We start from the raw sequence: 13,566 nt of genomic DNA, 5'->3' as shown, positions 1-13,566 counted from the left end.
AGCTGAATCTTGTATGAGGCAGAACAAAAATAATCAAGTTTTGACATTTGACTCTTCTGAATTGTAACCTATAAGGATCTCAAATTGATATTAAAAAAATCCATATTTAGAATTGCTTCTGCAGATCATTGTTAGAAACAGAATTTCACTCCACCGTTGAATTATAAAGTCATCAGTACCTCACAGAAATAAGTACTGCTGGATTTTTTGACTTTTAATCCACATTAATAGCTTAGGCAGGTAAAAACATGGAGCAATACATGGACAGCAAAATTAAAGATAGATAGATACAGTTAATGTTACAGATGTTGAATACAACATCCAGAAAATACCCTCAGAATAAATAAATAAATAAAATTGAGTAGAAAAATTATGAGTCACTGACAATTTCTGTGAACAGAAAGTGTCCTTTAAACTAGACAGTTTTAGGTGTAAACATAAGTAAAGTCAGCTTCGGAGTTCCTTCAACACTCTTATTAACAATGCTAGAGCAGTACCTTTTGTTTGGCTTAGCAAAAACTATGTTATGTGCTTTGCTGACTCACTAGCATTGGTGGCTCATGTCTGTACTGAGATAACAAAGACGGATGTATGGTCTAAGCTGAGCACTCCTCAAACATTAACTGCAGGAGCAGCAAAGCCTACAGAGAAAGTCTGAGTTAATCTTTATAATATCCTATTTTTGATATAATTGTTAATTAACCCTGGAAAGGGAGTGTCTTACCTTATATTGAACTCATTATTTTTCAGTGTATCATAATAAAATTATACCTTATTTTATTTTTCATTTCTAATATGCCTGCTTTTAGGTCATATTTTGATAAGCACAGAATACAAATTAAAGAAGTAAAATGAATAGAATCAACAAACAAGAGTCTTGAAAGTACCTACTACGAACTGAGGGTATACCGTGGTAACAGGGAACCTACAGATAGACAAGTCCAAAGGCTGTCCTCATCCTCGCTGATGCATACACACTGTATATGGGGTCACTTACTTATTCCTCTAATAACTTTTTCTAATTGTTTTCCTTGTATTTCTGTCTATTCCTTCCACAGCCCCTCTCTTACCTTTCCTTCTCTATCTATCTCAGTTTTTCTCTTTCAGTTCACTCTTGAGCCAATGAGCTCAAGCTCATGGATATACCTATGCTGCATAAACTGCCAGGCTGATTTAAATAAATGAACTCCTTTATTAGGATGCCCAACCCATCACAGCACATGATTCAGCAGGTTATAATTCACAGAAGGAACTGATAGCTCAGATCCTCAGCATTCTGAAGTTAACAAACAAGGCTAATTTACAGCAGATGATGTAAAGGAGTCAGCTTTTCAATACTCAGACAATCGAAAGACCTGCCAAAAAGCAGAATTTTATAACAGTTAAAAGCAGCAAAGGGTATAAAACCAGAAACAACTATCAAATTATTGAATTAATTTAACGGTGCTTTAGAAACCATTTTAGAACAATCTTCCTCTGATCTATTCCCTCCAGTGTGTGAACTCTTTTTTAATATATAGCCTGACTCTTGTTAATGATTTTTAATCATAAAAACTGTGTATAGCAAGCAAAATACACTATATTAATTAATATTATTGCCATTAATATAGTCTTTAAAACAAAGAAGGCAAAATTCACTTGTAAGACATTCTCAAGAAATGGCGCCGTGGCTTAATTTTTTTATGTGCTAGCTGTAAAAAGCTGAAAACTAGGAATATAATTGAAACCAATGATATAGGTTCCACTGCATTACCACAAAAACCTAAAGTTAATATCTTACAAAGCTTGTATTTATTTAACTTGGCCGATGTAGTTACCTCATGTTATCAGTAATAGGAACAATAACTGGATTGAAACTGTAGATGTTATACTTCCGTAAGTCATTTTTTGACCCTTGCACTTTATTTGGTTTAGTCAAACTTTTTTCTGTGAGATCAAATCTTTTCCGCCACTTACAAAGCTGGAATTTAATTAAAGCAGATTTTTTTATTTTTTTAAGTTTGGATATTGCCGTTTCTAATTTTCCGAGGCTTTATTGAGTTGAGTATATTATCTACAGGGTCAAGTCCACAGTTCAGTTTCAGAAGTGTTCAACAACAGCTATGACAGCAGCGTTAACATGTAAGGAGGTGCCTCAGCAAAAGCAATAAGAACTTACACTAAATGTGGAAATATCCTTCATGACAGTGCTCGCTTCATTGCCAGCATACCTCCCAGCAAGAGGAACAGGCATGCTGGTATGTAGAATATATGTTTGCTTTGTATTTCTACCTGTCCCATACTCTTTTTTTTTTTCCTACAACTTCATTTTCTCATTCCTATAGAAAAGCTAGAAACACATCAACTCTTTTTACTGCCAATAAACAACCTAGACTAGAAAAAATGCATGTAGATTTTTTTTTTTAAAAGAGGAAAAAGTAAAACTTACAATTACGGATTTCATTCTTTCCAACTCCCACTTAGTTCTTGTTCTAATCTCAGTTCTGTCTTTGTCTGAGCTCTGAAGCTAAACATGGCTATGTTTGGAGAAATGATGGATTTTTGTTTTATTTTCAGTCTCACATTTTTCTTTCATCTTGTCTAAGGACAAGAAACCAGGACACTGTGATATATACGTTTACTCCTTATTAGTTAGTTCCTTATTTTCTTAGTCATCCCACACAAGTCAACAACCATTTTTGTGGAGGAACCTGCTACAACTTAGTGAAGTCCAAGCCACACTAGTTTAATGGATCCGCTTTATAAAGATTCCTGTAGGATCAGAATTTCATTTAGAAAATAAAATTCTGTAGAATCCAGTCATTAAACTGCTTTGTGTACAAATTTTATTGAAAAAGCTGGGCTAATAAACATTACACAACCATTGAATACCAGCTCTGGCACTGACTCGTTTTCCCTGCCTGGTGAACTGGTAAGTCATGAGGCACATAATTTAGGCTTCATCTGTTTTTAGAGTGTCTTTATATGTAAAATTTTTATTTTTTTTAATCCTTTCAAAAATCATATCGATCTTCCCTATCTTTTCCAAGTTAATCATATTTCCAAAGCCATCAGAATTCATTACAAAGATCCGGAGTTTCACTGGTCTCCAGTAAAATGTCAACATCTGTATCTCAAGTGTGGTAATTTTATAGTATTTTAGTAGTGTCCCTGTAAATACATAGTAACAGTGAAGGCTGGTCCAAGTTCTCTACAAGGGTATCAACCTTTGTCTTTATTTGGTCACTACCAACATCTTTTCCCACACCTACACAATTTCTTTTCCTCATTTCTATCCAGCTCATTACAGTCTGCTTTCAAAATGATATTATGAACTGAGTGAATAACCCATGTTTTGTTAGGTTAGTCATATCCAAAAGGCATTGTCCTAAAACAAGTCTCCCTCTATTGAAAATATATGCTATGCATGTCAGCCTCTGAGGAAAATTTCTCAAAAATCCTAGCACTGAAGACTGAAGGTTTCGTGTAACCTTAATATGAAATAGTCCCTATAACAGAAGCAAAAGATGCATCTTACGAGGGTGAAGAGTGATCTTACGGTTCTCCAAATAAATAGGGACAGCATATTAGATCACATGGGAAAGACAGGTCACTTAGGAACACCTTCCCAATATTACTGAACAAGAAGACCACACTCTTCTGCACACCAGAACCTTCAGCTCTGCTCTGAAGATTCCTGTCATATGATGATGCCACAGTGATTGCTTTTGAGTTCATTCTTTCCTCTTTTTTTTTTTTTTTAACTTTATTCCTTCCTGAGACATTTAATGGTATTTCTGTTTCCCACGGTCAAACAAAGTAATAAACATGGTTAGGTAAATGTGATGATTATGTTCCTTGTCTCTGTAGTATGACTTTAAAGACCAAAAGAAACTTGAGCTTTAAAGACGGCTTAAGCACGTGGAGATTTACAGAAAATAGCTTTGCATTGTATTTGTCACAAAACTAAAGGGTTATTCAGCCCTTCTTTTTATATAGGAAATCGTAAAGAGTCAAACAAAATGTGTTGCTTTCTGTAAAGTTACTTGGATCAAAATAAACTTAAACATATGGAATTTATTCGCTCACAACTTTTAGCACTTGATTCCAGTTTGTCTGGTAGTTTTGATTTTGTTTTAAGTACTCAAAAGCGAAGGTACCAGTTTTTCAGTCACAACAGAGAAACATGCAAGGGGTTAACCTTCTGTGTTCTTTGGCCTCATTGGAGGTATCTGACCAGAATTTGTGTCTACCTGTAAAGCTTCCATAAAGTATTAATAAGATTTCAGTTAGGCATAGGCCTTCTATTTTTAACAAATATTGCACACTTTCTATGTTCGTGACAAACATAGGAGATACAAGCAGAATATTCTGGTCTTTCATTGACCATGTCTCCATTGAACTAGTCTCCAAGAAAACAGATAAGGTATTTTCTCAGTGGACGACGGACAACATACAAATAGATTAACATTGCAGTTTAATAATTTATCATACTGTTTTGTGATTTTTAATATTAAATCAAATTACACATATTCTGACAGCTGCATATATTTGCTAATAAAATTGTTGCCCTAATCCAGAATTAAGAAATACGAAGCCACACACTTTTTAAACATTTCTTAGTGTTTATGACTTTCTCATTTATCAGCTCACTATTTTTAGTGTTTGTTGTACCTCAGCACCAGTAGATGGCTCTGCTTGTATTCTGTCCTAAAGGTATGAAAACCACGTAAGCACATACTGCCAATGAAGGGAAAAAAATGCATTGTGCTAGACAGTTAAAGAGCTTATATGCCAACAACTTTCAGTGGGACTTCACAACTTTCAAAAGCATTACCAACTATCGGTAAAATCTCTGCATTTTTCTTTTACTTTGTTCAGATCAATTTTTTCTCTTTGTGCCTAATGTCTAAGATTTTATGATTATGTTTAACTAATCAATGATGTATAAGTCAAAATATCATTTAAATAAATGAATATACTACACATATATACACAACTATACAAAATATATCAGTTTTGCTTCTAACTTTCCTGAAAGAACTTGTAGACTGTTATGTATCAAAAAATATCAACTGTAGAGAACTTCCAGAAATTAGGATCCTTCTTTAATTGCATACTAATTTATTTCTTCCAGCTAAGAAGTTCATGAAAGATACATTAACCTTACCAACATATGGGATAATGGAAGAATTTGACTCCCTATATAGGAAAAGCTGTAAGCTTTGAATCCATATCTAAATTCAGGCAGACACATAAATGTTACCTGTTATATAGAAAAAAGCATGCATATAGTCAGTCAATAAAATATTTTTCAAAAGCCACACAGGTGTAAGTTCACATCTGTTTGGAACAGACCATTCTTACATTTATTGAATAAAATGGGGTAAGTACCTAATACGTCATACATACCTATATTTTAAAATAATAGAATAATAAAAATATTAAAAATTGATCGTTTAGAAATCCCATTTACTTAACATGTAGCTAATATAATTAGAGGAGACTGATGCTTTAGTTTGTAGAAATGCTATTTGTGTTTTTCAGACCAAAATTTTGCAGCAAACACACCTGTCCTTTAGAAATCAAGAATATACAGAATAACTCCCAAAGTGATCAGAAAGATTCTTCAAAAGGACCATTTTTTGTATAAGCTGCATCTGTACAGGTATGTTTTTTACTGACACAGCCATCTCATTCTAATAATTATTGTTTGTATCAGTATGGATCTGAATGTTAAAATTCTTACTGATCCATTCACTGAGCTGGGTCTCTTATACTAGCTAATCTTGTTTACAATTATGTTAATATTTTACTAGGGTTTAAAATGCAACATGCTTTACAGTGTACACACTCCAGTCTTGTCTGCCTAAATGGCATTGTTATAACTTCTGTGCTTCAGCTTGCATGCATATTGCCTGCATCCTGTAGGCAGGTACAAGAAAAAAACTTGTTGAGCTCTGTGCCTGCTCCTTGCACTTTCACCACTTGTCCCTGGGAGTCTCTAGCCTGGTGTATACTGTACCTGCCATGAGGAAGGCAGCAACTGCAAAGCCTCAGGGAACCACGATGCATTAGATCCTTCCAGCTGTAAGTGATTGACTTGTGCCTGAATCATTTTATGAAACTGTGATGATTATGAAGAAACCCCAATGGAATGTACACACAAATTCCTGGCAATCAGTAAGTGCCGGCTTCCCTTTATTTACTACAGGCTGTTTCAATGTCTTGATTTGCTTCTGATTCTTCACAACTTCTCTGTACAAATGTGCTCCTTGGTTTTCAGACTTCTGGGAGACTGATTTTTAGACCTAAATCCTGTGAGCAACTGAACACTTTACATTTCCCTTGACTTCAGAACTTCCTCACTAACTGCTGACAGGGGCTTGATTGGTAATTCGCTCATTGCTTTGGTAATGCTGGGGCTTGCTCTCATACACGTTAAACCTTCCTCTACACAGAAAGTAGTGTATGTGTATACTACAAGTTTTACTGCTAAGAAAATCTATGCTATCCTACAGATACTTTTTGTTTTAATAAGGATTTTTTGCTATGCTGAAAGATTCATACATTGCATAGAGATATATAAAATACATATAGGATATAGATAGATATAGGTATCCAGCTGAGTGCAGCATTACTTCAATAGCTGCTCTCGTAATAGTGAAAGCAAGCTGTAAACGCCTCCTAGAGCAAACTCTACGTGCTACGTAGTAAGTAAAAGGGCTTGAATTTGCATTCCTGCATGAGTGACAGCATTGTTCCCTTACCTGCTGAAGTTACTTAACCAGTTAGACCAGGATCTGGCATCCTTCTGACTAAAGACCTGACTCCTCTGGGAGAGCAATCCCTCTCCACAGCCAGCAGAGCCAACGTTTGCACTTTTTCCTAGGTGGAGCAGTAACAGTTCATGGAGCTGCCTTTCACAAACCTTGAAGTAGCTTTCATCCTGCTGGCTTTTGTCATTTTCTCCTTGTTTACCCTGGCATCTATCTACAGTGATCCCCATGACAACAAAGAAGGTAAATGAAATAATCTAAAATAAATACAGTAGTTTACAGCTTTTACTGACTAATATTCTAATTACAGGTTTTGCGATCGATCTTGCTGGTAGACTTGTAGTACACAACACTTCAGCTTCACAAGTACCATACAGAGGGCAGACAGCAATCAGTTACATTATCAGTAGCAAGCACAGAAATTGTGCTAAGGTATGAGACCGAGAGCTGCACCAGACGGCTCAGAGCAGCACTGAAAGTAACCTCCCAATGAATAAGTACTTGTTCTTTGCAAGGGAGCTTTTTTTTTTTTTTTTTTTCCTAGTAACAGTTCTGCTTCGTGTTTGGAGGCACTATAAAACAGTCAGGCTGGGGATGTTCTTGTAATCAACGTAAATGTTTGTTTTTATTAGGCGGAGGCCAAGTCCTTGCTCCCTTTTGTAAGAGCAAAAAAATGCCAAAGCACAGAGGGTGTCTGTCTCCCATTTAAAAGGTTTTGAAATCTGGGGATGTGGCGGGGGGGAGAACAACCTAATCCCCTGCTAGATCTAAAAAGGAGATTTAACATAACCTTACAGCATCAGCAGGGAATTCTCTTGTTACAAGTGCGGTGCTACCACAGTCATCGCCATGCCTCTAATCCCCTGCTGGCAGGAGCCTTGCCGGGCACTGGAGCAGAGCTGGGCACAGGGAGCGCTGGCAAGCCCCACCAACAAAGCACAGCCTCTCCTCTTCCCATGGGATCACCCCAGTCCTGCCCAACTTCACACTGAAGGCAGGGGGGAGGAAAGGAAGGGGTGACTGAAATAAGGCACCCAGCAATATAGCTGCTGGTTTCTGCCGTATCTGATGGTAACTCAACCTGCATTAATTTGGTTTCTGTCTAAAATACCTCCCGTATGGACATTTTGCTGAGCAACACCAGTGGAGTGTTCTTAACGTGTGTTGTCTCACAAAACTTCAGGCTGCTTGATCATTTGTGAAACACCAGCAATCCTCGTGAAGGCAAATAAGTGTCACTGCTTCTGCAGCCTGCATCCCAAGTAGTTTTCTTTCTTACCCTTCTGCTGCCTTGGATTTTACATAATTTCTACACAGAAGGGGAAAGCGTTAGAAAACAATGCACATTTCTGCAGGCAAAGTGTGGTTGCCATGAGAACTGACCTCATTCAGACAGCATGGACACAAACAGGTTTTCCTCAGAGAGGTCCATTGCACAACCATGGCAAGAACAGCGGCTCCTCGCACTCCAACAGGGACCGGGGAGGGATGCAGACAAGGTGGACTCTCCCTGTGGCAACAAGCAAACATCTGCAAGGCAATTTTGCACAGACTTGCAGATGAAAACTAGATGCTGTTTCACCTGTTTATAACTGAGATATGTCGTTCAAGATTGGAAAGTTAGATGAATCATATTGATTTTAAACATTTATGCCTGCAAGTGGACTATGCAAGGACAAGGTTAGGTCTCCTTCCTTGCCCTCAGCTTCCACAGTAATTTGCTACAGGGATCACGTACGAGTAGCTCTGGCAATATTTTCTCAGTGCCAAAACTGCACAAGAACTTTCCACTTATCCAGTTTTTACCCCCATGGCCGTGTTTTCAGTTTGCAAAGAGAAAGCTAAACCTTCTGCTGAGCACTATATTAGAGCAGAATCCTGATGTAAGAGCTCATGGGTGCCAAAAGTCCTGCAGAGCTCGGTATGCTCAGCACTGCCAGGTCTGTCATTCCAACTTAGGGCTGTACTCAGGGCAGCTTGTGTCCAGGGACCTTGGTCAGAGCTGCAGTGAGAGCAAATTGCAATTATTCTGCCAACACAATAACCCTTGAATTCAGGCAGTGTCTTCCTGCACTAAAACCATCTTGCAACCACATTTGTCTTTATCCTACAACGTCTTTTTAAACTCTACATTTAGAGAAATGATTGGCAGAGAGAGAATCTAAAACATAGCCAACTTTCTAAGACACAGTGGCAAGAGAAGAATGAAAACTCTATTGCCCTCCTTGTGCTAATATTGATGAGTGTCATATCAGAAACATTGCCTCAACTCAAAGCTAAGTGAAAACCACATAGATGTTTGGGTCAGGAGCTGGTCAGCAAAGGACTTGAAGCATGCTCACCATTATACAGCAGTAGGACACTGGGCCAGTATCTTCTATAAACAGCCAAAAGGGGGGCAGTTTCCCTTGACTTCCATATAGCATGTTATCTGAACAGAAAAGAGCTACAGCAGGATTTTTATCTAAACTTAGGTTCAGTAACTTAGGAGGGGAAAGTTGTACTTTTGTGAGAAGATGTGTTGGTTGTATTTTCTCTTGTGGCCAGGAAGTTTGCATGATGTTTGTTTTTCCCACAGGATAGACCATAGCATGTACCTTCCAGCTATCCAGGTAGATTAAGGAAAATGAGAAGTATAAATAGTATAATGTATTTCTCAAGGTTCCCAAACTATTTATAAGGAAAATTTTCCTAAAAAATCAATCTGGCCTTGTTTTACAGTATTTGATCATGGTATTGTATAGTAAGTAAATAGATCACGTTACATCCTTGCCAGAGTTGGGAGTTCTGTAAGACTATCCTCATGCAGTAATCCATGCGATTGTAAACATAACATATTCCTACAAAAGTTTCACTCAGAGGGTGGTGAGGCACTGTCACGGGCTGCCCAGAGAAGCTGTGGATGCCCCATCCCTGGAGATTCAAGGCCAGGCTGGATGGGGCTTTGGGCAACCTGGTCTGGTGGGAGGTGTCCCTGCCCATGGCAGGGGGTTGGAACTGGATGATCTTTAAGGTCCTTTGCAACCTAAGCCATTCTGTGATTCTATGATTGCTTTGAATAAACAAGGTTTCCCTGTTCAGAAAGAAAAATGACATCTGACAGCATTAAGTGAGACCCTCGTAAGACAAATTCCCAGTAACATGACAACTGAGATACTTGAAGGACACTGAAGAAGTGCAGGAATTATGTCTTCACAGTGAAGACGGACACTGCTGAAAAATGGCCAAGTGCCTCACTAGAAGTGCCATCAGGAAATTTCTATAGTCAAAATCTGTTCTCTGCCTGTTTTGTTGTCAAAAGATTTCTATCTCCAAATCATAACCCTAAGAAGCATGAAACAATTAAGAAAATTACATTTAAAATAAGGCATGTATCATTATCTTTATACTATGCATAATAGCACTTCTGGAAGAGCTTCAAAACCAAACCTACAGAAATTCTATATGTAAGATCAAAAAAATATTCATTACATGATTACAGAACCTTTTTTTTGCTGACATTACTTATTGTTCTTTGTAAGTAGAGGTCTACAGGCTAACATCTGGTGCAACCAGAGGTACAGGACATAGACTAGAGCAAAGGCTGACAAGAATGTAAGCTGCTTGGAGATCTGTAGCAGATCTGTCATTCCAAAGGAGCTTGCAGCACGTATTTCCAGCTGCCCTTTTAGGAGAAGCTAAACCCACTGTCACAACCTATATGGAACACCAGTTTCATGCCCCAGAGCTCTCCTCTATAAGCAATAACTGTGATGAAGCAGCCTGGCTGCTTCTGGTTCCTTCTTATGTGTAGCAGGTAAGCCTGGACTTTAATTCCTTTAACTGACCTGTATCCCTTTCATGGACCAAACCACAGCTTCTCGAAGCAAAGCACAATGTGCTTTACAGGGTTTTGTTTTAAGAAATATAAAAGATTACAGATTTATTGTAGAAAAGTAAAAGGGAGCAAGACACATTAATAACTTATGATGCATTTGCCACAGTCATTAGAAGAGCACAGTTTCAAACAGAGTTCATGCAATAAATCTCCCACTGGAGGGAGTTCTCTAGTCATCCTAAACCACTAGCTGTGCTATTTAGAGAAGAATTATCTTGCAAAGACCAGAAGCAACGCATGGTTTCCTGGAAGCCTTGCTCTCAGCAGTGTCTGTTAACATTGAAATCTCAAATCTGATGATTAAAATGCCTGTCTCGCCATTCATACCTCCTTATGTGACAAGCTGTTCCAAATACAGGTGTGTGCATGGGAGTTCTACTGCCTTAGTTGATTTTTGCCTCAGGGAAACTTGACTTCATATGCACAAATTGAATTTCAGTGGAATAAAGTTACCATTTTGCTCCATTTACACAACATAATCCAAATGGCAAGACAGTAAGGAAGCTACTGGCAAGAAATACTCCTTGCCCCCTAACATCTGTTTCTCCTCATCCATAAATATGGGTTATTTATTGCCAGAAAGAAAAGCAATTATATATATAAAACCAAAGAAAGAAGGATAGCCTATACTAAACTATTATTTTAAAAACTTGCTTAAATTAAAATGACTGAAATTCTTCAAGATGCCTTGTTTCATACAGGCACCGCAATGCCTTCACCCTCCCCACTGGCACAAAGTCCATAACTCTGCCACTAATACAGAAATCTGGGGAAGGTTTCTGTCTGTATTTAGGAGTGTGTTGTGGGATCCATGTAATTAAAAAGATATTTCATAAAGCTCATGGTAAATGCCATCCTTCTGCAAAAGTACAGGATACACACTGGCTGTGTTAAAAACATATTTCAGTTTTTCAATGACTTGTTCCAGCCTGAGGACTCAGAATACCCTGAATCCGATGCCTAGCTATCCATACAGAAGAGATGCTGGCTGGGAAGTTAGTAAGAAAAGTGAGTTGCAAGCACAGCTCTGAACTTCAGTATCTCTCTGAACGTGGCACGCCACTCATCAATCTGCTTGGGTAATGAAGCACCAAGCCTTTGTAAGCAAGCAGATGGAAAAGTAGCAGCCCTTTTTCTGCCATAGTCACCAACGAATTAGGAAGTCTGGGTCAGTTTAAGGACATTCACAAACCTGAGAGGATTTGAATGGCATGATGTCCATTCCAGAATGCTTGTAAGGCTAGACTGCTGGACAGGCTCTGATGCCTGCTGCCAGGAGGCCACCGCTGTGTAGGCATGCAAGCTCCCCTGTGTGAAGGAGAGAAGAAGCAAGAGGCAACCTGGCTTCCTGATCAACCAAGAAAAATACCTTAGGCTGGGGAACTTTGAATCTGACCTGTGCTTTGGAGACCGCTTAGGTATCTTGAATAAAATTTATCTGTCATCAGATGTCATCATAAGATGTATAAACACATGAATAAAACACATAAACACTAAAATTTAAAGTACATTTGATGTCCTTGCTCAGGGAAGTGAGTTACTATCTAATTTTCTCTTCTGGGATGGGAAATACTAGGGAATAAAGCCCTTGCTGTAGATCCGGGTATCACTGACTGCTCTGTCTCAGAAGTGTCAGCTAACAGCATAATTTCAGAACATTTCTGTGCCAGAGGGATGGCTCTAAGCATTTGAGAAATGCAATTTTAAAGCTGGGAAAGGATGGTCTTGAAAGAATACCTAAGGGTCAGTAAAACACTTCTTACAGATCTTCATTAAGAGTATTTTCTGGGAGATAGCCTGAGCCATTGGCCTATACTTCTCTAGAAAGTCGGAGACGGGAACACTGTATCCCCTCAACATACACTGAACAGTGTGTCAGGCAAAGCTGTCCTACAGGGCAGAGCTTGAAACTGGGGTGGAGATCATCAGATCTGGATCTTGGGAACCTTTTATACAGCCAGAGGATACTAGAGTATTGCAGCAATACGCAGAGTTCCTTCACATATGACTGACTGAATCTCAGTTTGCTCACATGGAGTGCGAGACTCAGGATGGGATCTGTATCCATACGAACTATTAACAAAAAAATAACAAAACAAAGAAGAACATGAAAATGAAACTGCATATTTTTAATACATTTTTTATCCTTGATATTTAAGAATAGTGACCATAAGGTTCAGTATTTCTGATCTGATCACTTTGACAGTTCCTCTGTAAATCTCTACAATGATTTGAGTACTGATGTCGTGGACAGTGAAAAGGGCAAATAGTAATTACACTTTAGAACTTGTTGTTCTCTGAAATGTGTAGGATACTTTTAATATCTCCAACATGCTAAATATTAGGAAATTTTGATATTTCCATGATTTCTCTAACAAGAATTTCTCTTGATTAAGAACTGCTGTTAAGCCTTGTAAAGTCATTAACCACAAGGAATACTACAAGCACACAAGCCTGCAGACAAACCCCCTTCTATTTCTCTTTCTTATAAAAATAAAGGCTCAAGCAAGCTCGATGATCACACATTTACAAAGAACAGATTATTTCTAGAAAAATGACATCAGCTAAAACTGCCAAAGTCCACCAAAGGGAATAATAAATGTTGTGCATCAGCTACTACTTTAGAGAACCAAGAGGATAAGGGCCAGATCCTGAGCACTGCAAAGAAAAAAAAAAAAAAAAAAGAGTAACATTGAGAGCATTGTTTTGTACTAGTAAGTAAAATCTGATTAAACTGGAGAACAAAATAACAAGGAAAAAGAAATACTTCATCTTGTAATATGAATTGTCTTAAACAATTACTAGGAATTCGTAACTAATTCTTAAACAAGAAAACTCTGCTTAATGTGATAAAGTTTTTCATGCATTTCCATGGAAACACCACAGTTTCATCAATCCTTACCTGTATGTTACCTACAAAACACAATTTCA

General features: G+C 38.0%; 1 protein-coding gene across 1 annotated transcript; it reads left to right on the top strand.

The window, feature by feature from the left end:
• The first annotated feature begins 6,889 nt into the window (after positions 1-6,889).
• SMIM31 (small integral membrane protein 31) lies at positions 6,890-13,357 on the top strand. Its single transcript, XM_035554412.1, has 2 exons — positions 6,890-7,001; positions 13,284-13,357. Exons 1-2 carry the CDS (start codon positions 6,890-6,892, stop codon positions 13,355-13,357), a joined length of 186 nt encoding a protein of 61 aa, XP_035410305.1.
• The last annotated feature ends 209 nt before the right edge of the window (positions 13,358-13,566 follow it).

The sequence above is a fragment of the Cygnus atratus genome, chromosome 4 (genome assembly GCF_013377495.2).
Source record: "Cygnus atratus isolate AKBS03 ecotype Queensland, Australia chromosome 4, CAtr_DNAZoo_HiC_assembly, whole genome shotgun sequence".
NCBI classification, from domain to species: Eukaryota; Metazoa; Chordata; class Aves; order Anseriformes; family Anatidae; genus Cygnus; species Cygnus atratus.
This window is presented reverse-complemented; position numbering and strand designations above follow the sequence as displayed.

What these genes read in the sequence shown, in the direction of transcription:
- SMIM31 (XM_035554412.1), top strand. Translation starts at nt 6,890, where the DNA reads ATGGAGCTGCCTTTCACAAACCTTGAAGTAGCTTTCATCCTGCTGGCT. An exon ending in TCCCCATGACAACAAAGAAG is followed by an intron (nt 7,002 to 13,283) that starts GTAAATGAAATA and finishes GATAAGGGCCAG; the next exon opens with ATCCTGAGCACTGCAAAGAA.